At 53.7% G+C, this 26,461-nt stretch overlaps 1 protein-coding gene across 13 annotated transcripts in view; it reads left to right on the top strand.

Annotated features, from left to right (window-relative positions):
- The window catches only part of Srcin1 (SRC kinase signaling inhibitor 1), a 65,790-nt gene that overhangs the window by 34,245 nt on the left and 5,084 nt on the right, over positions 1-26,461 (top strand). For 4 of the 13 annotated variants that reach the window (XM_029483821.1, XM_029483823.1, XM_029483822.1 and 1 more), the window contains 15 exons: positions 2,807-3,002; positions 3,535-3,733; positions 4,207-4,327; positions 4,741-5,603; positions 6,217-6,309; positions 6,554-6,597; positions 6,848-7,038; positions 8,062-8,237; positions 13,456-13,586; positions 13,701-13,848; positions 14,123-14,369; positions 14,805-15,039; positions 17,066-17,220; positions 17,436-17,588; positions 20,478-21,892. In XM_029483821.1, coding sequence (XP_029339681.1) covers positions 2,807-3,002; positions 3,535-3,733; positions 4,207-4,327; positions 4,741-5,603; positions 6,217-6,309; positions 6,554-6,597; positions 6,848-7,038; positions 8,062-8,237; positions 13,456-13,586; positions 13,701-13,848; positions 14,123-14,369; positions 14,805-15,039; positions 17,066-17,220; positions 17,436-17,588; positions 20,478-21,155 — 3,630 coding nt within the window. In that variant the 3' untranslated portion in view covers positions 21,156-21,892. The other 9 variants (XM_029483824.1, XM_029483826.1, XM_029483828.1 and 6 more) reach the window with 7 other exon arrangements.

Below are 26,461 nucleotides of genomic sequence, written 5' to 3'. Positions count from 1 at the left end.
CCAGTGGCCACCCCTATTCCTCATCTCACCAGCTGCTTCATTCTGTAGCCCCTCATCGACCCCAGCCTGGCAACCACTGACCTTTCAGTTGCCTGGCAACTCCATGCCCACCAGCCTGGTCCAGACTCCCCCTCTATTGCATAGGCTCCCCACTGGTGGCTCCTCTGGGGATGAAGGTAGGGGGATCCCTGTCACTGCTGGTCGGCCTAGAGTTGACACCTAAGCTCTGCAGTCTGGATATGAGATCTCCCACGCAGACCCAGTTCATATACAGCCTCCTTCCTTGAAAGACCCATGCCCTCCCTGCTGATCAAGGTATTGTGCTTGAGGCCAGAAACTTCTTGGTGACCGCCCAAAACTGGTTTTCCATGCCCCTTCCCAAGCTCTCCAGGCTACTTTGAGGACATCTAGGCACACTGACTCTTGGAAGATCCTCTCCCTTTCTGAGCATGCTAATTGTATTGGAACATTAAATTGACTTACTAGGAAGATGGAGATTAATTAGAGGATAATCAGGATTTGGGGGGAAGAAGGAACTGAGGTATGTTTGTTAGGTTGGGTGGTGCTTGCCTATAACCCCACACTCAGGAGGCAGAAACAGGGGGATGGACACAAGTGGGGGACTGGCCAGGGCTACATAGCAAGTACTCAGTAGGCTGTCCATGGGTGCATAGTGAGACCCTGTTTCAAAAATACAAAATAAAATAAGAGAGATGTTTTTGTTATTGTCCTTTTAATTGTATAAGTAATATATCCCAATTGTTCAAAATTTAGTTTCATAAAGGACTAAAATGAATAAAGAAAGCTTTCTCAGACCTGAGATTGTTGATGTCAATGGTCTGAGTGATTTATGTGATTTAAGTGTTAAAAATAAGTTTATTTTTGTTTGTTTTCAAACTAGGTCTCACATTGTAGCCCAGTGTAAGTCTAGGATAACCTCAAACCCATTGGCTATCCTCCTGCCTCAGCTTTTTCTGTGCTGGGATTATAAGCATGTACCAACATACCTGCCTTTGAACATAAGAATTTAAGTACATTTGGACAGCATGTTTTATTTTTTCATGGCAGTAAACTACCATTTGTATGTATAATATATATTCTACAGAATGATATTGATCCGACTCATTTTCTTATTCCTGTAAATAACTTAAATGAGAGCCAAATGTGGTGTAGTGTGCCTTTAGTCCTTGCACTCAGAAGGCAGAGGCAGGTGGATTTCTCTGAGTTCAAGGCCAGCATTGGTCTACTTAGCCATTTCTAGGACAGCCAAGGTGACATTGTGAAATTCTGTCCCAAAAGAACAACTGGGACTAGAGAGATGGCTTTGTGGTTAAGAGCACTGGCTTCTCTTCCAGAGGTTCTGAGTTCAATTCTCAGCAACCACATGGTGGCTCACAACCATCTATAATGTGATCTGATGCCCTCTTCTGGTGTGTCTGAAGACAGTGACAGTGTACTCATCTATATTAAATAAATAAATCTTTAAAACAAATAACAGAGCTGGAGAGATGGCTCAGCAGTTAAGAGCACTGACTGCTCTTCCAGAGGTTCTGAGTTCAATTCCCAGCAACCACATGGTGGCTCACAAGCATCTGTAATGGGATCTGATGCCCTCTTCTGGTGTGTCTGAAGATAGTGACAGTGTATTTATATATATATATATATATATATATATATATATATATATATATATATAAATCTTAAAAATAATTAATAACAGTTTAAACCACAGAGCATCTGTCTAGGAGCCAGGTTTGGTGTAGGGTCTGGGGCAGAGTGGCTGAGGCTGTGGCCCTGGGTAAGAGTCAAAAGTAGAATGTAGAAGGACAATTGAAATAAGGAGAGATGCCACCTTCCCAAGAAACAATGGTCAGGCCCTGTGACACCCTTCCTAGTGAACTACCACTCCAGGTCTTTATTTGGGGGTGGGGGGATACTGGGATTTGAACCTAGGGGGTTACTGAACAGCCTGTGGCATCCTTAACCTAGCTGTAGAGCCTTCTCAGTTGTAGCTTTAGGAAGGGGACTGTCGCACTCAAGGCTAGGGAAGGCCAGCCAGGCGATGTGACAGTATGTGCATCACAGGCAGGGGGTGGAGCCTAGCACAGTATATCTGTGTGTATCACGCCTGGCTTAGCCTGTACATGAGTGCACAGCTTAAGTTGTGGTCCAGTTGACCCGAGGGTTCGGCAGACTCTGCCAGTTACTAAGCCCTCTGAGTCAAGGCTTCTGAACACGAGCCCCTCCCAGTGCTGAAAGCCTGGGGTCCCTCATTCTCTGATTTCTCCCTGCTCCCCCTGAGCCCCTTGAAGAGTAAATCCGCCCCGCCGCTCACACACCCGCCGCTTAATTAATGTCTGGAACTAATGCTCCAATTTGCTCAACAATTCTGCTGCTCACCTCGGTGACAAATTTGTGTTGTTGTTGTTCATTGGAAGCTTAAAATAGCAGGCGTGCCCATGGGTCCGACTCAGATGGTTTCTTGTATGGCTGCCCAGGGTGCCTGAGTCCTTTGCTCACTATTTACCTGCTGGGTGTCTCAGGGAATCCAAGGCCTTTAGAGTCGGGGAATCTTTTCAGCAGCTACCCAACGAGGAGTCTGGAACCCAGGAGACAGATCCTCCTCTGAATGTGTGTGTGTGCGCGCGCGCGTGAACGTGTATGTGTGTGTGTGCGCGCGCGCGCGCGCGCGTGTGTATGGTGTTGTCTGGCCGGAGCTCCGGAGCCCAGATGGAGGCAGTGATAGAGCAAAGGATGGGGGTGGGGGCTCATGCTTGGTGCCTCTCGCCCTACCCTGCCCCTGCAGACCCGCAGCTCGCGCCATACTCAGGGAGCCCAGCCAGGGCTAGCAGACCAGGCAGCCAAGCTGTCCTACGCCTCGGCTGAGTCGCTGGAGACAATGTCCGAGGCCGAGCTGCCCCTGGGCTTCAGCAGGATGAACCGCTTCCGACAGAGCTTGCCTCTCTCCCGCTCTGCCAGCCAGACCAAGCTGCGCTCACCAGGTACTGCCCAGCCTGTCTTCCGGCCCTGCTACAGCTCCTCCCTCCGGCTTCTCCCGCCCTTCGCTTCTCTATCTCCTGCCACCCCCTCCTCTAGCGGCCGTCACCTCCCCAAGTCCTTGCTGCCCTCAGCGCTCTTTCTCCTTTGCTATACCCTAGCATCCCCTGCTGGCCCTTACCTCTCAGCCTCCTCTATCCAATCCTTTTTTCTTCCTCATTTCATTTCTTTCTCCCGGTGTTTTCGCCAGCCCCTCCAACTTTCCCGACCTTCCTGCAGTTTCTGCTCTACCGAGCTGCCCCTAACGCCGTTTCTGCGTCCAGACTCCAGTTGCCTGGGGTCTGGTGGGTGCTCGGAGAGGCGGGCCGCGAACCGGCGGCATGAGGAGCGCGTGGGTGCACTTGCACTCGGGGAAGGCGTCTGGCCTCAGACCTTGCCATTGTGGGACGGATGCGGCTCCTGAGGGCTCACTGCACTCCCCTGGCGCGAGGTGCATTGACAGAGGCAGTGAGCGTAATGGGCACGTCTCCTTCGCAGGGGTCCTGTTCCTGCAGTTCGGAGAGGAGACACGACGTGTACACATCACGCATGAGGTCAGCAGCTTGGACACGCTGCACGCACTCATCGCGCACATGTTCCCGCAGAAGCTCACCATGGGCATGCTTAAGTCGCCCAACACCGCCATCCTCATCAAGGACGAGGCTCGCAATGTCTTCTACGAGCTGGAAGACGTCCGGTGGGCGCGGCCCCAGGGGGGTGGGTGGACTTCCCCACACTCCTCTGAAGAGCTCTGGACCCTTGGTGGCCCTTCCCTAGGTCAATCTGCACCCTATCTCCACCCTTTGCCTTCTCCTGCAAACCCTAGTGCCCCACCCTCTCTCCTCAATCTTCCAGTTCTGTGGGTTTCCACTAACCTAGGCTGTGAAAGTGGACAGGTGGAGTCTCTCTCTCTCTCTCTCTCTCTCTCTCTCTCTCTCTCTCTCTCTCTCTCTCTCTCTCTCTGTGTGTGTGTGTGTGTGTGTGTGTGTCTGCCTGCCCCCATTCGTTTGCAAGTTTGCTTGCTGGTAACAGGCATCCCAAGGTACCAGGAGACACTGAGCACTGAGTGTAGGAGTTAGGAAAGGGGAAAAGGGTTCTAGCTGCTGCCCCTCCCATCATGCACAGCTGGGGGCCACATAGTGACCCTCTGTCCCTCTCTCTACCTGACAGGGATATCCAAGACCGAAGTATCATCAAGATCTATAGGAAGGAGCCGTTGTATGCTGCTTTTCCTGGCTCACACCTCACCAACGGTGACCTCCGGGTATGTCTGAGAGCACCCAAGACACTGGTGAGATTGGGCAAGTGGGGTCTAGGGAGAATATAGAACTAGGGTGTTTTTGGAGATGGGAGTCTGAGACAAGGTGCCCTAGTTAATTGTGCACCTCACAGCTCACCTACCTTCCGCATTGTCCACTCAAGATTTTTCTAAGGGGCCTTTAGATACTGTAAGCCTTCTCTCCAAGCCTCTCCTTTCCTCTTCTTCCTGTTCCCATCAAGGACGGGCTGAGGGGTTGCCTTTCTGGTGTCTGCCAGTTTACTCCCATGCAGGAGTACTGATGGGCAAGGGGCCCAGGATAGACTAGAAGAGGAAAGAACAGAGCCTAGTTAGGGGAAAGAGTGGGATGCTGGCTTCTCAAGCAAGGAGAAAGAAGCCCCTTTCGTGACCTGCTCCATGGGCTTTTCGGGCTGTCTTCTGCTCAGAGAGAAATGGTTTACGCGTCGCGGGAGTCGTCGCCCACGCGGCGCCTCAACAACCTGTCGCCCGCATCGCACCTAGCATCTAGCTCCCCGCCTCCAGGGCTGCCATCGGGGCTGCCTTCGGGACTGCCATCGGGCTCGCCTTCGCGTTCACGCCTCTCCTATGCTGGGGGCCGGCCGCCCTCTTACGCCGGCAGCCCGGTGCACCACGCGGCTGAGCGACTGGGAGGCGCCCCGACCGGCCAGGGCGTGAGCCCCAGCCCCAGCGCCATCCTGGAGCGGCGCGACGTGAAGCCAGATGAGGACCTGGCGGGCAAGGCTGGCGGCATGGTGCTGGTGAAGGGCGAGGGCCTCTATGCCGATCCCTACGGGTTGCTGCACGAGGGCCGCCTGAGCCTGGCCGCCGCGGCGGGGGACCCATTCGCATACCCGGGCGCGGGCGGCTTGTACAAGCGGGGTTCCGTGCGCTCTCTCAGCACCTACTCCGCCGCCGCGCTGCAGTCCGACCTGGAGGACTCGCTGTACAAGGCGGGCGCTGGCGGCCCGCTCTACGGAGACGGCTATGGCTTCCGTCTGCCGCCCTCGTCCCCGCAGAAGCTGGCCGACGTCTCGGCGCCCTCCGGGGGACCTCCACCCCCGCACAGCCCCTACTCCGGGCCGCCCAGCCGCGGCTCGCCAGTGCGCCAGTCCTTCCGCAAAGATTCGGGCTCCTCGTCGGTCTTTGCTGAGAGTCCTGGAGGCAAGGCCCGCAGCACCGGGAGTGCCTCCACGGCCGGAGCACCACCTTCTGAACTCTTCCCTGGACCTGGGGAGCGCTCCCTCATAGGGTTCGGGCCGCCCGTGCCAGCCAAAGACACAGAGACCAGGTGAGGAGATATAGAAGCCACAGAGGAAGGATTTGGACCTGCAGAGGGGTGGCAGTATCTTCCGACAAAGGAGGTGGCTAGAGTGTCTCCTATCTGGCAGGGAGGACATTGGAGGGATGGGTGAAGCCTCAAGTGATGCTTCTAGAGACCCACGTTTGTATTTATTTCCTTAGCCTTAGTTTACCCAGTAGTAAAACGGAGCGCTGACCCAGCCCCTTTAGTGTTAGGCGGGCAGTGAGCTGTCCAGCACATAGCCCCGCTGAAATCCACTGGTGCAGGCTCGGGACGGGGGTGGGTGGGGTGGGGGNGGGGGGAGGAATTGGGCTTTTTTGTGTTAGTGTTTCATGTTCTTGGGACCGGGTCTTGTTGGGTGGCCGAGGCTACTCAAACTCTGCAACCCCCCCCCCCCCACACACACAACTGCTGGGATTTCAGACATGTGTTGAGGTGGCCCTGGTGAGAGAGGCAGAGGAGAGCTAGGGGTTTTTAATCCCGTTGGCCCAGTCAGGGGAAGACTAACTGTCCCCTAGTTGCTAATCTTAGAGGTAGGAAGTAGGTTGGGCAGGAGGGACACGCTTTTACAGGAGGGGCTGATTCCCACCCTCCTCCCCAGGGAACGCATGGAGGCTATGGAGAAGCAGATTGCCAGCCTCACTGGACTGGTACAGAGTGCCCTACTGCGAGGCTCAGAGCCGGAGACCCCAAGGTGAGAGTCCACCCCTCCCTGACCCCCGCCCCAATACACTGTCAGGGCCTGGGCTTGAGGCAGAGATACGGACAGTGAGCTAAATTAGAAGCCCTGTGTCTACTATGTGACTCCGACTCCCTTCTGTTTTCCCTGGCTCTATCCTAAGATCAGGGAGCTGGGTGATGCTTAAGGTCCCATTCAGCTTTGATGGTCCGAGGCTAGTCCAGGCCCCCGTGGACATTTTCTGTTTTTTCCTTCACAGTGAGAAGGTTGAAGGCTCCAATGGAGCAGCCACTCCCTCAGCACGTGAGTGACTCTTCTCTTCCTCTCAGAGTTTTAGGGTTAGTTTCCTAATCCTTAACTGGAGCTCAAGTAGCTACATCATGGGCGAGCCACAGATTTCCACTTTACTCCTTCGAGAACTCACCATCACTCGGGGTAGACAGTCATAACCAATGTGCCTCTCTGGCTGGGGGTGGGGCCTCGAGTGGAGAGGCCCCTCCCCTTCCCTTTTTGCTCCACTCTCCTTATGGCTCATTCTTCTGGTCTCTCTCAGCCGTGTGTGGGTCAGGCAGTAAGAGTAGCGGGGCCACTCCGGTGTCGGGCCCTCCCCCGCCCTCCGCCAGCAGCACCCCTGCAGGGCAGCCCACTGCTGTCAGCCGTCTGCAGATGCAGCTGCATCTGCGTGGCCTACAGAACAGCGCTAGCGACCTGCGTGGCCAGCTTCAGCAGCTGCGCAAGCTCCAGGTACCGCTCCCTCCCCGCCCACCCCCACACCTCACCACCCCCACACCCCACCTATCCCACCCTCACCAGCTGTAACTTTCTCTGCAAATGCTGCCCCACCTTTCCCCGGCATTTCGCTCCAGTGAGCAGAGTCCCTCATTGCTCAGTGGTCCTTCTTCTGCCTCCCTTTCTAGTTTCCACTTAACTATTAAACCTCACCAAGCCCGGACACTTCATTGAGTCCCAGTCCCCATCCTCATTTCTGAGCTGTGCCCACCACTCCCCCCATGCACTGTCCTTTGCGGTGGTCCCAGTTCCTTCAGGTCCTGTAACCATATTCCCCAAGTCTGCTCAGCTCCCCCTTCCTGAGCCTAGAGTGGCTGTCCCTCCCTGCCTGGCAGATGGTTCCACCTGTCAGGAGCCTGGCATCTTCGTGCCGGCTCTTCAAGAGGGGCTTAGGGCTTGTCAGGTGAGGATAATGAGCAGAGACAAGCTGGGAGTGGAGGGCAGAGAGCTGCCATCTGGGCCACAGATAAGATCTTGGCCACCCACGTCAATTGGGGCACTCGTCTTGCAGTTCCTGCTACATCGGCAGACCCTTCACCTCAGGTCTTGTCTCCACTCAGGGCTTCTTGAGGCCACAGGCCCATAGTCACACTGTCGTCAGGGCCTTATCTAGTGTCACACTTTGGCCACAGAACTTCTCATCCTGTTCTTCTGCCCCTATATTTCTTCAGAACATAACTTTGATCTCCCTCCCCAGCTGTCCCAGTCTTCGCCGCTGCTCATAGCCACGTTGCCTTGGGTGAAGCCCAGTATAACTTTGCCCCCTCCATGAGCCTTATCATCCCCAGCCGGGATCTCCTATTGGGTTCTCCCCAACTCCTCTCTCGACGTTGCCACGCCTTCGGGGCAGCTCACACCCATAGCCCAGCAACCCAGTCTTCTGTGGAGCTTTGCTTGCGCAGGGCTGCCCTCTGCCCACCCTTCCCAACATGCGTCCTCCTTCCACCCGGTCCACGCGAGCATTCTTGTGTCCCGCAGCTCCAGAACCAGGAGTCGGTGCGCGCGCTGCTGAAGCGCACCGAGGCGGAGCTGAGCATGCGCGTGTCGGAGGCGGCGCGGCGGCAGGAGGACCCGCTGCAGCGGCAGCGCACCCTGGTGGAGGAGGAGCGTTTGCGTTACCTCAACGACGAGGAGCTCATTACTCAGCAGCTCAAGTGAGGCTGGGTCCAGGCGTGTAGGGGTTGCGGGGTGGGAAGAGGACCGGAGACTTGTCAGGGGAGAAGGGGGCATGATGCGGCTTCGGTGAACAGCCTGGCTCATTTGGAAGATGCGGGTCCTTTATTTGAAATCACAGATGACGTTTGTTGGTGTTCTGAAGTCTGATTTCACCCTCCACTGTGGCCTGATTTCTCTATGACCCACAAACCTTTGGCCATCTGGCACAATTCCTGATTTCTTTTTTTTCTGGCTTGGTGCCTGCCTCTGTCATGGTATCGCTTCCTATGGCCTACAGCCTACTCTCATAACGCCAGCCGTCTGTTTTCCCTCTACCCTGTGTCTGCTTTCTTTCTGACCTAAGACAAAGACAGCTTCACCCTTGGGTTGAACCAGAAGGTGCAGCGACAGGGATGTTGTCACATGCCCAGGTGGTTCCTGACCCCTTACCACCCTGATCCCTGAGACCAAGCATCAAAGAAAACCCTTCCCTTCCTCTGCAAAGTGAAGCCAGGCTCTAGTAGTCTTGAAGAAGGATAAACAGAGAATAACCCCACCCCGCTTAGACATGGAAGGGTTAACAGAAGACTGTCTGATCCAGATTTAGCAAATGGCTGTCTGGCCACAATTCCATTGTCTGGCACCTGCGAAGGGGGATGCTGCAGTTCTCCCTGTCCATTCAGGAAGCAGCAGCCATCATCTAACCGCAGCCTTTTCTCCTGAGTTGTTTAGGCTGAGGCAAAGTCCCCTTCCTTTCTTGTGGTCCCTTTTAGTGACACGGGGCAGTAGGGGATCCAGAGACAGCTCCAGAATCTAGGTGCTATGTGATGAAAGGTGGCTGCCACCCCCTCCGTGCTTCAGCATTCTCATCAGTGCTGATATTTTTATTTTTATTTTTTTAAAGATTTATTTATTTATTATATGTAAGTACACTGTAGNTGTCTTCAGACACTCCAGAAGAGGGCGCCGGATCTCGTTACAGATGGTTGTGAGCCACCATGTGGTTGCTGGGATTTGAACTCTGGACCTTCGGAAGAGCAGTCGGGTGCTCTTACCCACTGAGCCATCTCATCAGCCCAGTGCTGATATTTTTACAGTTCTTTTGGAAACAGCTGAGGGCTTGACTGTGCTAAGGGACTTAGGACCAGGGAGCCAAGAAAACTGTTCTATGGTGCTACCCCACTAAGTCATATTTGGGGCCCTTACCGGGGCTTTATGAGGTGGTCATACAACGGGGTCCCAGGTAAACCTGGTATGCATTTTGGTAATGTTTAAGGTAAGATCCTGTGTCACCGCCCCCCCCCCCCCCATGCAGCTGAAATGCAGTGAGGAGCCCCTTACATGGTAATGAGCCAGCAGCAGTAACTCCAAGTCACCATCCTGTCTCGTGGGATGACGTAGTGACAGCCACCGCAGATCTTTAAGCAGACCCGAGACTGTCACGCTGTGTCAGGGATTCTGTTTCCTCCGCTTCCCCATCTTTTCCTTGTCTCTTTCCATTTTGCATAGAGGAGCTGGGCCAGGATTTTCAAAAGGAGTTAGTCTGAGACATTAAAGAGAAATTAAGGGGGGGGGGAAACCATCAAAGCTCTGGGGCAAAAGAAATGAAAGGACCGATCTGTGCTCTTGTCTTCATGACTGTCTGGTGCCGGGCTTCCTGGGAGCCTCAGTTCTCCAGGAACACAGAATCCTCACCTCATCATACCCATTGCCTGGACTGCTCATTGTAGAGAACCCAGGAACTGCTGGTGGGATTCTCCCACCTGGCACGTGTCTATCTTGAGTGAGGCAGGGGCTGGGCCGTATGTTGGTTCTGGACTAACCTTAAGGACCGTCACCCGCCTCCTGCCTTAGACATGGTGAAGAGTCCTGCAGCCCCTGTGCGCTCCCCCCCCCACCCTCTCTCTCATATTCCTTTTCCTTTGTTCCTTCCTTCCTCTTTTCTGGCAACCTGCTGGCCTGGGTTTTGGTTTTATTCCTGCTGGGCGCACTCACCTGACTGTCTAGCCAACGCTTGGGCTTTCTCTAGATAGATATGGTCCCCTGACTGAAGCCTGTTGACTCCTGGAGTCTGTCTGCTGAGCCAGAGCTCTGGGTTTTTGTTTTGTTTTGTTTGTTTGCCCCATGTGCTGGAGGGAAGTTGGGTGGGACGGAAGGTAAGTGAGACCCTACAGAGCCGATGGCTGCGGTCCCACACGAGTACATACTGCCACACGGAATAGTTAGTTGTATGACCTTGAACTCAATTATCTCAGCGCTTTTTCCACCCCCCTTTTCAAGGGCAAACCTCAGTTAGAGTTCCTTATTTCTTTAAGGCAGATGCTATAACAAAACACCCCTGAGTCCTTTAATGGTTCTAAAGTAAAGGACTTTAAGCTGGGTGTGGTGATGTAGGAGGAGGGTGGAAGTGTCTTTAGTCAGGCCATCCTCAGCTACATATATATCTTTAGCAAGCCTGGGATATGTTGAGATCCTACTGCAAAAAAATTAACTAAAGGTGCTAGAGAGACGGCTCAGAGAGATGGCTTAGGAGTTAAGAACACTTATTGCTCTTTAGTGAAAACAACAACAATAACAACAACACTGCAGATTTAGTCCCCAGCACCCACATGGTGGCTCCCAACCACCTCTTGTTCAGAGGTTCTTTTTTTTTTTCTTTTCTTAAGATTTATTTATTATTATATGTAAGTACACTGTAGCTGATTTCAGACACACCAGATCTCGTTACGGGTGCTTGTGAGCCACCATGTGGTTGCTGGGAATTGAACTCGGGACCTTTGGAAGAGCAGTCAGTGCTCTTACCCGCTGAGCCATCTTGCCAGCCCTTGTTCAGAGGTTCTAATGTGAGTGCTTTTGTCTTCTGCAGGTGCCAGGCCAGCACACAGTACCCTATACACACAGGCAAAACACTTACACACCTAAAGTTCAATAAATGCATCATTCTTTAAAAAAAAAAAAAAAAGATAGATCTTTCTTTCTTAGAACACACTGTAGATGGGTTTGCAATGCAGATCTAGACGGCAGAAGGTTCCGCCACGTTCAACATACACCTCCTCCAAAGTCACCCAGGTCATGGTTCTTCATAACCAACCAGAAAGAGCAAGAACATAGAGGAAGCTTGCATGGCAGGTCTTCATGGGCTTGATCCAGGAATGTGACCTTTCTGTCCCGACTTCCCTGTGTAGGCCTCCCTCAGGTGAGAGGCCACTTTTTAACCCCCTTTCTGAGACAGGGTTTCTCTGTGTAGCCCTGGCTGCCCTGGAACTCACTCTGTAAACCAGGCTGGTCTCGAACTCAGAGATCATCCCGTTTCTGCCTTCCTCACAAATGCTGGGATTAAGGTGTGCGCCACCACTGCCTGGCTTGAAAGCCGGCTTCTAATTGCAAAGAGAAGCTGGGAAGTGTAGCCTAGTGTTTGAACCACTGTTTGTCCGTGTGTCGGCTGGAAGCAGCGTTCCCACCGGCAGGATTGTTTTAAGGTTAAAATAAGGAAGTGCATGTCCTGTACAGGCCTGACCATCAGGTGCCAACCTGGTGAACAGGAAATGCTAACGCAGGGTAGTTCTTTAGCCAGCAGTGCTGAATCTCAGGACTTTGTCCTTGGCTCTGCCCTGGTCTGTGTTTTCATCGGCTGGTTGGCCGGTGATGTCTAAGGCATGCTCGTGGGATTGGTTGATCACACTGAACTTTAAAACAACAGACGTGCCGGATGGTAAGACAGATTCAAGTCGTTTTCACGTGGGCTGTTGGGCTGAAATCTAACAGAGGACATGAATGTATGTAAAGTCCCGCACGTGAGTGAGTGACAGATGATTCAGAGTGCAGCTTTTAATTTTGATCTGATTCTGACTCACAGGTAGGACTGTGATGACTTAACCTGCCTGTAATTCTTTCTCTCACTTCTTCAGCCTATGATATTTAAAATATTTAATTTGGTGCTGGGAATCCAACTCAGGTCCTCTGCAAGAGGCAGCAAGCGCTCTTAACCACGAAGCCATTTCTCCTTAGTTTACCTTAGCCTCTACCTTAGTTTTGGGGACCAGGTCTCTCACTCTCTGCCTCCTCTTCCCCAAGTGCTGGGGTTGAAGTTCTGCTGTACTATGCTCAGATTTTAGATGGGTGTGGGGATCTGAACTCAGGGTCTCAGGCTTGCCCAGCAAGCACTTTGCCCACTGAGCCATCTCCTGGCCTCCCTCCCACCCACACATTAAGAGCTTAACACAAGGATTGGCGCCTTGGTTTGCAATTCTTGGGCTGTTTGTTTTGAGACAACATCTTGTTGTAGCCCAGGCTGGCCTTAAACTTGTGCTCCTGTTCTCCCAGCCTCCCAAGTGCTGAGATTACAGGCTCATGCCACTCTGCTCCGCCCCTGGTTTTAGGAAAATGTGAGATCCTAAGTGTTTACAGTGAACCAGCTGAAAACCCGAGGCAGTTGTAGCCTCAGGAAGAGAGACTCTGTGGCAGGTCGCTCTGACAAAAGGTGACACTCGTGGCTGTGCCCTCAGAAGTGTACAGCTGTCTCTAGGCCCCTGTGAGACTGTATGGCCTCCAGGCTCTCCAGTGTCTGGGGAAGAGTCTGAAGTTTGTCACTGAGGGAAAGGCAGGAGTGCTGATACTATTGTATATCAGAGCTTGGCGGGGAGGACTCCTTTCAGGAACTATTTGAAAATCTTATTTTTGAAATCCAGCATTTCCAATTCACATGGACGTGTAGCCTGGGGAATGGATTTTAATTTTGTGACTTGGTTTTGTTATTTTGTTTTGTTTGAGTCAAGGTCTTACTATGTAGTCCAGGCTAGCCTCAGTCTTTCTTTCTTTCTCTTTCTTTCTTTCTTTCTTTCTTTCTTTCTTTCTTTCTTTCTTTCCTTTTTTTTTTTTTTTTGTTTTCTGAGACAGGGTTTCTCTGTGTAGCCTTGGCTGTCCTGGAACTCACTTTGTAGACCAAACTGGCCTCGAACTCAGAAATCTGCCTGCCTCTGCCTCCCAAGCGCTGAGATTAAAGGCATGCGCCACCACTGCCCAGCATGGCCTCAGTCTTTCAACAATCCTCCTGCCTCAGCTTTCCAAGTGCTAGGATTACAGGAGTAAGCCATTACACCTGGCTGCCGCTTTTAATTTTGATCTGATTGGTGACATGATTTCTTCCCAGCTGCTCGATTTCTGGGGAGACCTGGCTGGGGCCAGGAGGGGCTGAGAAGGATCTTTCTGTGCCTGCAGTGACCTCGAGAAGTCAGTGGAGAAGATCCAGAGGGATGTGGCTCATAACCACCGGCTGGTGCCGGGTCCTGAGTTGGAAGAGAAGGCGCTGGTGCTGAAGCAGCTTGGGGAGACGCTGACGGAGCTCAAGGGTGAGCCTGCCCTGGCGAGGCCGAGGCCGACTTAAGTGTTGGGGGGGGTGTCCCTGCTGTGCCCCAGTTCCTCAGTCTGCCTACCCAGCCAGCTTACTCGCCCTCCCCTCTCAGCTCATTTCCCAGGCCTGCAGAGTAAGATGCGGGTGGTGCTGCGCGTGGAGGTGGAGGCAGTGAAGTTCCTGAAGGAGGAACCTCAACGCCTTGACGGGCTCCTCAAGCGCTGCCGGGGGGTCACTGACACGCTGGCCCAGATCCGAAGGTCACTCTCTACTTGATCTTTAGTTTCCCATGGGGTTACACACTGGGCCCAGACCCCTTATCCTGACTCCTCGGCAGAGATCACTGTGTGCCAGCTAGCTCTGCCCTTCACTTCTGACCCGTGACCCCTGCATGCCTTGGCTTCCCCTCACATACCTCTTTGGGCTCTCCCATCTCTCCTGCAAGTTCCCAGAACCTCCCTGACAACTGCAGGTTCAGTTCCCCTCCTGGGGCTACCACTGCTCATTAGCTGCTCCTCACTCTTCCAACCCTAGGCAAGTGGATGAGGGTATGTGGCCTCCCCCCAACAATCTCCTGAACCAGTCCCCCAAGAAGGTGGCAGCCGAAACCGACTTCAGCAAAGGCTTGGATTTTGAAATACCGCCCCCGAGTCCTCCACTGAATCTCCACGAGCTGAGTGGACCTGCCGAAGGCACCCCTCTCACCCCAAAGAGCAGTAACCCCACCAAAGGCCTGGATGCTTCCAGCAAGAGAAACACGGACAAAGCTGTGTCTGTTGAGGTGATGGGCCAGGGCGGGGCATGAGCTAGGCTCACAGTTCTTGCTGTCACTTGGAATGTCAGGTATTGAAGGAGCACGTGGGCTCTTTTCCTTAGGAGGAGGATCTGAGAAATATTGGTGACATGTACCCTTCTCAATAGAAAGTATACTGTAAAGCTGTACTAACTAGAGCAATATGGTACTTGCATAAACATAAGCTGGGTGGTCAGTGAAACAGAATAGAATGTCCAGAAATAAACCCAATAATGTTGTATCTGATGGGAGTGGCCTCTCTAAGATACAGGGACAAGTGTGTAGCACCCAGTAGGAGGGGCCAAGTCTCATGTAAAGTTCTCCTCTTGTTCTTAACACTAGTGGCTGGAGGAGGGGCTGATCCCAGGAGCTCAGGGGTTCCTGAGCCAGAGTCCTGACCTCAGCTCTGCTTCCCCTCTCAAGGCTGCGGAGAGAGACTGGGAAGAGAAGCGGGCAGCCCTGACCCAGTACAGTGCCAAGGACATCAACCGGCTGCTGGAAGAGACCCAGGCTGAGCTGCTCAAGGCTATCCCTGACCTGGACTGTGCCAGCAAGACCCACCCAGGCCCTGCTCCCACTCCAGACCACAAGCCCCCTAAGGCACCCCATGGTCAGAAGGCAGCTCCCCGGACAGAGCCCAGTGGGAGAAGAGGATCAGGTATGGGGATAAAGTCCTAGAGGTGAAGGAGCCCCATCCTCAGAGCTTGACTTAGGGGGGAAGCACTGGAGAGCGATTGCCATGGTAGCCAGGCTGCCAGAGAATGGGGTGCTAGCCATTAGTAGTCACTGAAGGGACAGGACACAGAATGACAGGGTAAGCTGGGGTCCGTCCAGTTTTCTCCCCTCTGCTCCTGGGAGGCTCATGCAGGGGACAAGAGTACATCCAAGCCCAACATACCTGAGGGAGAGGAAGGATGCTGGATGCTCTGAGGGCAGTATATTGCTGGCCACCATGACAGGGCTGTGACCTCCCAAGCCTGCCAGTGTCGGGAGGCAACATCTGAAAGAGAAGTACTACATCAGTGCTGCCAGCAACCCTGACCGTGAAGAACGCTTCAGGGAGCTCAGAATTTTTATTTTCGTGTGTGTGTGTGTGTGTGTGTGTGTGTGTATGTGTGTGTGTGTGTGTGTGTGTGTACGTGTGTACGTGTGTGTGTGTGTACATGTGTGTGGTGTGTGTATGTATGTGTGTGTGTGTGTGTACGTGTGTGTGTATGTGTGTGTCTGTACATGTGTGTGTATGTGTACGTGTGTGTCTGTACATGTGTGTGTATGTGTGTGTGTACGTGTGTGTGGTGTGTGTGTGTGTATGTGTGTGTCTGTACATGTGTGTGTATGTGTGTGTATGTGTGTACATGTGTTTGTGTGTACATGTGTGTGTGTGTGGTGTGTCCCCGTGTATGTCTGTGCACCACGTGTGTGCCTGGTGCCTGAGCAGGCCTGAGAGTGTCACATCCCCTAGAAGAGGAGTTACTGATAGCTGTGAGCCGCCATGTGGGTGCTGGGACTCAAGCCTGGGTCTGGGAGAACAGCCAGTGTGCTCATTTCCTGCGCCATCACGTCAGCCCCTGGATTTTCTTTTTATTTAAAATATCTGTAATTATCTTATTTGTTTGTGCGTGTGTGGATGTGACAGGGGATAACTTGTGGAAATTAATTTTTCTCCTTCCACTGTGGGATCCTGGGATCAAATCCAGGTCATCAGGTTTGCACAGCCGGCCTCTCTAACCTCTGAGTCATTTCTACTGGTCGGGTGAATTTGACAGTGAGACAGGCGCTGACTACATGATGCCTACTGGGTGTCGAGTGTCAGTCTTTCCTAATGATTTTGCATCAGTTGCAGAAGGCAGACACAGTCATTTCCCCTTTACAGAGAGGACAGACTTCACATGGTTATAGAATCTGTCCCAGGCCACATTTCATATGTCCCTAGAACAAAGAGGCTAAGTGCATCTCCTTCCTGTGCCACGCTGGGACTCTCAGAAAGGAGGAGTGCTTTCCACTGGAGCATTAGAAATGAGCAGGCACTTCCCAGCCTGTGAGCTGCTCCTTCCCAGGGCAGCATGCCTGGCAGGGAGCGCAGGGGAGGTGTGGCTTTGGCTGAGCAGGGTCTGTGATGGGTCTTCAAACAGAGCAAGGTTGAGAGGTTGTGGAAGGTGCTGGACTAGGATCTTGGACTATTTGGGTTGGTGGAAAGCCACAGAGAATCAAAGGCAAGGGTGTTATGGTTTGAGTGACCTTTCCATGAGTTGCCATGGAAACCAGGCTGGAGGAAGGCAGGGCCAAGAGCAGGACAGGCTCCTCAGAGAAAGGAGGGAGCTCAGAGTCTGGTGGGGCTGAGGAGCAGCTGTGCCCATGAGACACATTAGAATGACACAGAGGCCCAGGCTTGTGCGTGGGCATGAACCTCGGGAGTCTTAAGGTGCCCAGGCTGGGTCAGCAGCTCCAAGTAAAGGGTCCCCAAGGTGCCTCAGTGTTCCAGGCTCACAGTCAGCACTGAGCGGCTGAGGGCTATTGGAGGAAGAGGGGCTGGGTGTGCCCCTGGCAGGCATGGGGAAATGGAAAGGAATGGGTCCTGCCTTCCTCCCTGCCCTGACCTGAGCTGTCCTCTTGGTCATTTCTGGAGGAGTGAGCACTTGTGGACACTGTGGTGATGGGTTCCTGGGGATCCTCACTGTTTGCAGATGAGCTCACAGTGCCCCGATACCGCACAGAGAAGCCCTCCAAGTCACCCCCGCCACCCCCTCCCCGCCGGAGCTTCCCTTCCTCCCACGGCCTGACCACAACGCGCACTGGAGAAGTGGTGGTCACCAGTAAGAAAGATTCAGCCTTCATCAAGGTACAACTTTCAATTGGTGGGGTTTGGGGGGGACGGGCTTGAGGTGACCTCTGAGAGGGTGGCAGTCAGCCAATGCAACCCAACTTGAGTTGCACCTTGTGTGTTGTTCTGATACCACAGCAGGCTCTGGCAGGGTCAGGGGTGGGTCTTCCTGGCAGGGTGTCACTGCTGGAGGGAGGGAAGGGCCTGGGCTTGATAGGCACCTGTCTTTGCAGAAGGCTGAGTCCGAGGAGCTGGAGGTCCAGAAGCCCCAGGTGAAGCTGCGCCGTGCCGTGTCTGAGGTGGTCCGCCCCGCATCCACGCCGCCCATTATGGCCTCTGCCATCAAGGACGAGGACGACGAGGAGAGGATCATTGCTGAGCTGGAGGTGGGTCACCGCGTGAGACCTCCGCCAGGCCAGGTTCCTGGCCAAGCCTTTGTTAGCCCAGGACCCTTTTTCTTAGCTTCTATTTCTTCTCCACTGTGAACTGGGAAGTGAGTCTAAAACTCGTCCTGGTAGGTTTGAATTTTCATTATATAGTCTCAGATTCTCCCAGGGACCCCCTAAGACTCACTATACTCTGAAAGCCCCAGACTTGCACGATGTTACCGAGACCCCCTCCACCCAGGCAGTCTTCAGCATAGCTCATGCTCCAAACCCCTCAAGCCTCAGTACTCTGAGGTCAGAATCCTGGAGACACTCATGCCAAAGGGCTCAGGCTCTTGCATTAGTACAAGCCACAGCCTGTAGGGTTCCCATAGATCTTTGCCCTATGCCAAAGTCCCTGCATGTCAGGGTCCTTTGGAGGAGAGACTCAGGATGCAGCAGGTCAGTGACCGACCATGGTGAGATGCCAAGGTGTGACTGGAACCCGTGGCCATTCTGGATCACTGTTGCCTAGGCACTCGGCTAGCACCTGGGTCCTCCAAATCTGCCCCTGCCTTCTGCTCCCCAGGTGTTTGAAAGGAGTTCAGTATCTTCCCTTCCCCCCACGCCCCGCCGCCAGCCGATCCCCACCTTGCTGTCCCCCCAGGACATGGGGTCCCCTGGGGGCTCAGCTCTGGGCTCCCCACGGAAGGTAACGGGCCTCTCTGCACCTCTCTCTGCCTGTTCCTCCACAGCCTCCTTTCTGCATCTCTCACGCTAACCCGCTAACACGCCACCCATGCCAGCCCCTCCGCCACAGCCCCAGCTTCACGCCCCGTGGACTCTCACCCTCCTGCACACGCCAAGGGCAGCCCACAACTACACAATCTGTTCCCTCCTCGAGGTTTCTGGTGTCGGGGGTGGGGGTGGGGTCCTTCCTTGGAGACTGCAACCTGGGTATTTGGTGTGACCCGGGAATTCTCTTACAGGCCAGCTTCTGTCTGGCTCTTGAGTGTTTTGCTCCCATTAATGGCCTGGGTTTAGGCTGGATCCAAAGCCTGTGAGTTGTCTTGGGGCCAAGATGGGAATTTGGATCTTGTTCAGGAACCGCCGTAGGGTCCAGCTCAATCTGACCTTGTCTCGAGAGCTTGCCTGATACTTGCCTTCTCTACCCTGCTCTGCTGCACATGCCAGGGACTGGGCTCAGGGCTCGGCCTCTCCCACTGGGGAGTCAGGGACAGACCAGCGAGATGGCTTTCTTAAACCTCTCCCTGCCCTGTGGCCATTCTTGCCTCCACCCTGCCACTGCGGTCAGGGAGCTTGGAATGAGAGAAGCCATGGCCTTCCCTGGCTGCTGGTTTTCTCTTTCGGCATTGGGGTGTTCTCTCTAACTTCAGCCTTTGCTGCTGTCCTGCTGCGCTTATTTCCTTGTGGGAATGTGGGGGGTGGGCCTGCTGTCTGCGCTCCAGGGGCCTGTGCTTGAGGAGGGCGGGGGTGGAGGAAGGTCTAGACATCTCTCCCTCTGCGCTGCCAGGTTGGGGTAAGAGGACCTCAGTTCTCAACTTCTCATGCACACACACGCCCTCCCTTTCCTTGTGTGATTCTTCCCAACCCACAATGAGGTCCGTGATGGCGGCCACCAGCATTGTGGCCCGGCTTGAGGCCGGGTGGTCTTTGGTTACCTGGCGAGGGAGCAGACAGGCATCAGAAGGTGGACAGTGCTGTGTGCAGCCCCTGGGAGTCTTCAGGGGCTGAGCGGTGTGAAAGGGACACTTCCTGACGGGCTTTGTCCTCAGCACCCAGCTCTGCTCCTTTCTGGTTCTGAGACTCAGTTTTGAGGGGACCCAGCAGGCCAGGCCCTTTGCCTGGTTTCCCCTTCTGCATCCTGAGATGCTGTCAGGTGGAAGAGCCTGTCGAGCCGGGGGGCCCTCCCTGCCTTCTCTGTGTGCACCCCATTTCCAGGTAAGCAGTGGTAGGGCTGGGTGGTTTGCCTTGGGAGGTGGAGGAGGAGGGGGTATCAGCTTGTTTAGTGAAAAGAGCACGGGACTTGAACTCAGGCTGTCTGGGTTCAAATCCTGGCTCTGCTGCTAACGAGCTGAAGGTTGGACAAGGTGTGAGTCATATGCTGCTCCTTACCTGTGAAGAGGGGACAGGGAGAGTGACAGTCATTTCATGGGTTACAGAAAAGCATTGAAGATGAAGACATGAGCTGTAATGTCTGCCATGGGCTGGTACTTAGAGTTTGGGCAGAATTCACTCAGGTTCACAGGGCCCTTGAGGACTCTGGACCTTGCTTGGCCAGAACCAGAGCTAAGGTGCTCACACAGAAATGGGTGCCTAGCTGGAAAACTGCCCAGTGTATGAGGCCGAGGAACTGGCCAGTGCCAAGCTCCACCTCTTCAAAGCTGAGTTCACTGGGATGGGGCTCACAGGTTGAGACCAGGAGTCCCAGATGAGGATGATGGCCCATCCTTGAGATAGAAACCAGTATGGTCGTACGACTGAAGTCGCAGTTCAACCAGTAGCTTGTATTTGCTCAAATGATACCAGACACTTACTTAGTAGAGCGTCCTCACTGGTTAACTTGCTGCACCGCCCACGTTACTGTTCTGTAGTCCCTGGGAGGAAACCTAAGATTTGCTCCCAAGTGTAACCTGGGCAGTGGGGAAGGAACACATCTTATGCTTCTGCAGGAAGCAGGAGGCTGCGGGTTAGTAGGGATGGAAAGACACCTGCGCTCTGGGCTCAGCTTTGTCCCCAGCATATTGGGTGACATCATCAGGGTGCTCCTTGACTCAGTTTCCCCACCTGGGAGAGGAAGGCAGTGGGGCTCATCTCTCTCTCAGCCTCACCCCAGCTAAGGATTCCTTCAGCGGGGATCATATTCTTGCCCATTTTCTGTTCCTACAGGCTGCCTCAGGGCCCAGGGACTTCTGTGTCCCTCAAATCATCTTGACAGAATGCACTTCCAGCTCTCCCACTTTGCCAGAGATCACCTTAGAGGAACTGGGTCCCAGGACAGTTCCCACACCCAGACCCCGGACCCTGGTTGGCAGTGGGAAGGCTTGGAATGGCCCCCAGGCCTTGCTGGGATTAGTGGCTGAGACACTCTGGTCTAGGAGCAGCTCAGTGCCCGGAAAGGAGCCAGCACTTCTACAGAGGCCTCACAGTGTGGAGGCCAGCGTTCTCTGTCTTTGGGGACCGTCCTCGGATGAGACTCGGAAGACTTTTCCTGTTGAGAGCCACTCAGAGGAGACCCCTCACGACTCTGGATGTGACACGCAAGCTTGCAGTAGGGGACCGCAGGCCATCAACTCAGGCAGTACAGTACAGGATGCTACCTTACTACGTATGGACAGCCTGGAGGAGACTCTCCAGGAACTAGAAACCACCCTGAGTGAGATGGGCGTCAAGTCGACGATGACGACCATGACGTGTCCAGGCATCCCCCAGCCCCTACGTCCCCACCCCCAGGTGGCTGCCATCCCCTTCTTCTCCCTGCTGCCTTCCTGCTCCAGGCTCTGGGTCTGCAGAGTGGAAGAGTGGGGCCGCAGAAGCTCTGCCCACCTCCCTCATCTCACTGTCTGAATTTCAGTCTACCATGCTCTGGGAGCCTTCGTCCAGGCCAAGGCCTATGGGCAGAGCCAGGGGCGGCCGGGAAGCCGGCCCACCCAGGACTCAGCTCTGCTGCCCGGCGGCCATGAACCAAGTGGGCTCTGTCCCTGTCTGCTCTCTGTAAGCCGGAGAATAAAGCTTTCTCCTCTTCTCCACCCCCTTCCCCCTTCCTGTCTCTGTCTCTTTCTGTCCCTGTCATATCTCTGCTTGCGCCTTTGGGTCCCCCCTAGGGAAGGACTGTACATGAAAGAGTGACTATAGGAAGCTAGATATACACAGCTCTGGGGGAGATTTCTCTTCTTACCTCCTACTCTGGGGGTGATGTGGACCTACCTGGGGGTGCTCTCTTATTAGAGTCCCCCCTCCAATTCCAACTTGGTCTCCTGGACCAGGATGGAATCCTCTGCTGGGAATTGAGTTGCGCTGGCGCCTTCCCTGTGGAAGCAGGCTTCCTAGGAAGGTACAGCCGCCTCTGGACCACTCAGGATAAGTGAGTTCTTACCCAGAACAGGGCCTAGCCTGATCATCTCCTGCAGGGAGGCCATGACCCTGAGCTCAGAAGGAACTTAAGTCTTAGATGGTTATGTAGAGTCAGGGAGGAGTCTCCAGGCCTCCATGGGCCTACTTAAGGAGGTCCTAACCCCAGAGACACCCCCTCCCCTAATGCTTGAAGTTCCACACCGGACTGTCCTACCCCAGCCCTGTCTCTCTTTCCACAGAGTGGTGGTGGCAGTGTGCCACCCATGAAGGTGGTGACTCCCGGAGCCTCACGGCTGAAGGCGGCCCAGGGCCCAGCAGGCAGCCCTGATAAAGGCAAACATGGCAAGCAACGAACGGAATACATGAGGATCCAGGCCCAGCAGCAGGTGAGGGTGGACTTCCAGGCACCCAGGCCCCTGGAGGGTCATACACCAAGGCTATGCTATATGCCACTGTCTTAATGATAGTCCTGAGTCTTTTGATTCTCCTCTTGTCATGATGCCCTCCTTTTTTTTTTTTTTTTTTTTCTTCTCGTGAGCCTAGTGCTTTGGATATGGTATAGACACGAGTCCCTGAATTCATAGCCAGTCTCCTGCTCAGGGGTAGAGGAGCCTCACCCCCTGCCTGTGCAGGGCCTGCCCTGTACAGATTCACTCCCTGCCCCAGTGGTTGGGTCACTTCTGCAGCCTGCACCACAGCTGTCTTACCTCTGTTCTTGGGCACCTCGCCCACCTGTTTCACACCTTTTCGTCCTCCCTCAGGTCAGGAAGAAGCCGTTTGAGCATGCATGTTTCAGTGACAGGTTGGGGACTCACAGCCTGTAATACCCATCGGGTGTGGTCAGGACCCCGCTGATGTAATAAGCCACTTGGATGTGTAGGTTTGGAGTTGACAGAATTCACCCATGCTGCCTAGGGCCCTGGAGCCTGCTCATGAGGTCTGCCTGGTCAGAGAGTAGAGGAGGGTCCTGGATGTAGCTATTGCGAGCCCCTCAGTACACACACTGAGTTCAAAACCTCTCCTGAGTAGCTAGCTCTTATGTGCCAGACCTGTTTGGGGTCTCAGGTAGGCCTTGTTCTGTCTAAATAGAGATCCAAAGCTCAGAGGTATAAGGTTAGGGATGGTTAAGGCTTGCCACAAGGATCAGCTCAGAGCAGGAAAAAGATCTCCCAGACCTGCATAGCAAATGACATTAGAGCCAAGCCAAGACTTAGCTATCTTAAAATCTTAAAACGGCTTCCACCACAGGCCCCAGATAGCCCTGGGCAACCTTGTCTACCTGTTGGCTCCTAGGAAGACAAACATTCAGTTGACCCCAGCTTTAATTTCGCAGCCCCTACTTTCTCGTGGTCCCCAGGCTCACCCACTGAGACCCGTCCCCCCAGTTCTCTTCTGGGGTGCTAGGGGGTCCCCTCATTTCATGCCCAGAAAAGCAGTTGGTAGCTATGGAATATTTACCATGCTTATGCCTGATTCTGTGCAGTCAAGACCCCACACCACCACCACCACCCACCAAGGCAGTTACACATCACCACCCTTGTCCTGTTTTCTGGCTCCTTCGAAACCCAGGCCCTGCTACCTGCTGCTCTGTGGATCAGCTTCATATATTCTGGGCCTGACCCTTCTCCTCAGCCTTCCTGCCTCCCTATAGGGAGTGGCAAGACCGCCAAAGCCACACTAGCTCCTCCTTACCTCTGGGTAACGGGGCTGTTTAGCGATTGCCCCCCATCTATGCTGCTTGTAGCCCCTCTCTGGCTTGGTAACCCCCCACTCTTACTTATATCAGCCCCTCCCCATCCTGGGTCCATCTTGAACCTCAGAAGCTTGTATGATGCTTCAAGCTGGACAGTGCATCTTCTTGTACGCCTGTAGCCCAAGAGTAGTTCTCTGTGGAGGAAAATCTACTGGAGACCATTGTCCTCCCACCACAGGCCCTTGGATGCTGAGATGGGATCCAAGGTTCCGGAGCCTTGGGAGGGAGGAATATGGAGCGATGAGGGAGGAAGGGGACGCCCAGCCAGATCAGCCAAATCAGGTGTCACAGCCTGATCAGCCGCATACCTGGCTCCTTTCTGCTCCATCTTTACGCGGCCTGCCTGGCCACTGAGGGAGCCCTCTCCTCCAGCCCAGTTCAGTGTCCCAGTTCCTCCATTGTCTAAAGGTGAGAGCATCTCCAGGTGTAGGAAGCACCACGCAGCCCCCAAAACCCACAGCTCCTGGACTGCACTGGGCCCTTTCTGCTCCTCCCCACCCCAGGATGGATCCCAACCCACCCTATTGCCCTTTGCCAGCCATTCCTGTCACCTGTGCTATGCCAGGGTCTGTCAGCTTTCTGATGAATCGAGACATGTTTCGTAGGTCATTTAAAAAATAATAAAGAAAACAATAAAGGAACTGGTGTGGGGAGGTTTGGACCAGTGGAGGATTGTCTGTCTAATAGGGGGAGGTCCTGGGTTTGATCCCCTAGCACTGTAGAAAAACCAAACAAAAAATTAAAAAGCAACAACAACAACAACAATGTAGTGTCACCACCAAAATGTGTGGTCTCCTAAGGTCATCTGTGACTGCTGTAAACTTTTATCGGTTTTCTAAGACCTGTGAGGACTTTCTAAAATGCGTATTTGATGAATGCTCAGACACATCACAGTTTAAAGTCTATGCCCACAAAGCCCAGCTTGAATCTCTTCAGGGCTGTCCAGTCTACACAGCTGGTTCTCCGTTAGGCTCGGAGCCAACACGTACACATGTTCAGTCCACCTGTGTCGCTAAGACAAGCTCTGACTCAGTTTCCCAGGCAGACCTTGGCTTGGATTCTGCCTCAGCAGCCCAAGTAGGTGGGATGACAGGTCTGTGGCACTGGACCTGGCCTCAGAGCTCTGATGTCAATGAGATTAAGAGAACTAGACATGGTGGGGACCTGGGAAGTGTAGGAAGAAAATTCCAAGACGGGAGTGCATTACAATGGACACGACAGAGGCCTGGAGATGATAGGAAGAGCCCTTGAACGTTGTTTGTAGGATTGCTGGTAGGTGAGGTGGGGACTGGGTTCCATCTTGTCACCTAGAGGTGAGGGACCAAGGGCTTGGTGTAGACAAGGAGCTCTGGAGGCCAGCCACTTACTCTGTCTTTCAGTGCCTCTCGTGAAGGAGCCTTTAGTGAAGGAATCACCAGAGTTGCTGAGGGGATGACGTTAGTGCTGAGACCAGAGAGTAATGGTAGCTGGAGCTGTGGGCACAATAGGGGGAAGACTGGGGGTAACAGGAGAATGCTGTTCCTGTTAGTCCCTGGATGGATGGTCACCAGAAATGACCTGGCTAAGGCAATCAGCTGGGTATGAGACTCCAGCTTGACTTAACCCCATTTGGAACTGTGGGTCAGGGCCTGGAGGGAGAGCAGATATGCCATGGTCTAGCGGCATGCCGCCATGGCCCCTGGGTCCATGAGTATCCCACTTCTCCCAGAGGAGAGCAGAGTCTCTCTGAGGCTTCTGCTTCATCACAAAGCTGGGAAGTTCTGCTTTCTCTTATCAGAATCAAGACCCATGGTGTGTGTAGGGAGGACTTGGACAGACGGCTCAGTGGTGAAGAGCAATTGCTACTCTTACAGAGGACCCCCGTTCAGTTCCCAGCACCCACACAGTGGCTCACACCTACCTGTGGCTCCAATTGCAGGGGATCTGATACCCTCTTCTGAACTCCATAGTACTGGGCATGGATGTGGTGCACAGGCATACATGCTGGCAAAACGCACATACACATAAAATAAATACATCTTAAAAAAACAAACAAACAAACAAAACAAAACAAAACAGAAAGAAACCAAACCACCCATCGTCAGGTGAGGTGACATGGAAGTGACAGAAACTCCTCAGACCAGGGACTCTGGGCAGCATAGAGTCGCCTTAACTGTTCCCTTTGCTTCAGCAAATCTTGTATGGAGCTACAGCCAGGGAGTCCCCAGATGAATGGAAGCTGGCTTTTTGCTTGTTTTGTTTTGTTTTGTTTTCAAGACAGGGTTTCTCTGTGTAGGCTGTCCTGGGACTAACTCTGTAGACCAGGCTGGCCTGGAACTCACAGAGATCCACCTGCCTCTGCCTCCCTAGTGCTGGGATTAAGGGCATGCGCCACCACTGCCCATCTTAATATTTCATTCATGTGCATGTGTGTGAGCCTGAGTGAGCGCATATGCACCCGTCAGCACATGTGTGCAGGAGAGGGCATGAGACCCCTCAGGCTAGAGTTACAGGTGGTTGTGAGCAGCCGTGTGGGTGCCGGGAACTGAACCCAGGTCCTCTGCCAGAGTAGCAAGCACTCTTAACCACTGAGCCATCCCTCCAGCTCAGAGAAATAACTAAGCGGAAGACCCTAAGGTGGTGGCAAAAGGGATGGGGTGGGGGCAGCAGGCTGAACCCAAAGCGAGTGGCAGAGAACACTTAGTCACCTGTGTTATGAGTTTATCCCCAGGCCCAGGTACTCCTGTTGTCGAGGGCGAGCAGGGTCACCCCTGGCCCGTGGCGATGGAACAGAATGCCGTGGGGTAGGACACTGACAGTAGAGGAGACACTACTGAATCCACATGCTTGCTTGAGACTCTCCTGAAGGGGAGACAGTGGCTGCCAGCCGCAGCTCGGGAAAGCCTATATAAATATCAGATGGGCCACTTGATACCTGCTTGATCTCAGGAACCTCAGGGGGGTCACTGGAGCCACACAGTTCTCTTTTTCTTCTTCTTCTTCTTCTTCTTCTTCTTCTTCTTCTTCTTCTTCTTCTTCTTCTTCTTCTTCTTCTTCTTCTTCTTCT

The sequence above is a fragment of the Mus caroli genome, chromosome 11, assembly GCF_900094665.2.
Source record: "Mus caroli chromosome 11, CAROLI_EIJ_v1.1, whole genome shotgun sequence".
In the NCBI taxonomy this organism is placed as follows: domain Eukaryota; kingdom Metazoa; phylum Chordata; class Mammalia; order Rodentia; family Muridae; genus Mus; species Mus caroli.
The sequence above is the reverse complement of the archived record's forward strand: the minus strand, read 5'-3'. Positions and strand labels throughout refer to the sequence as shown.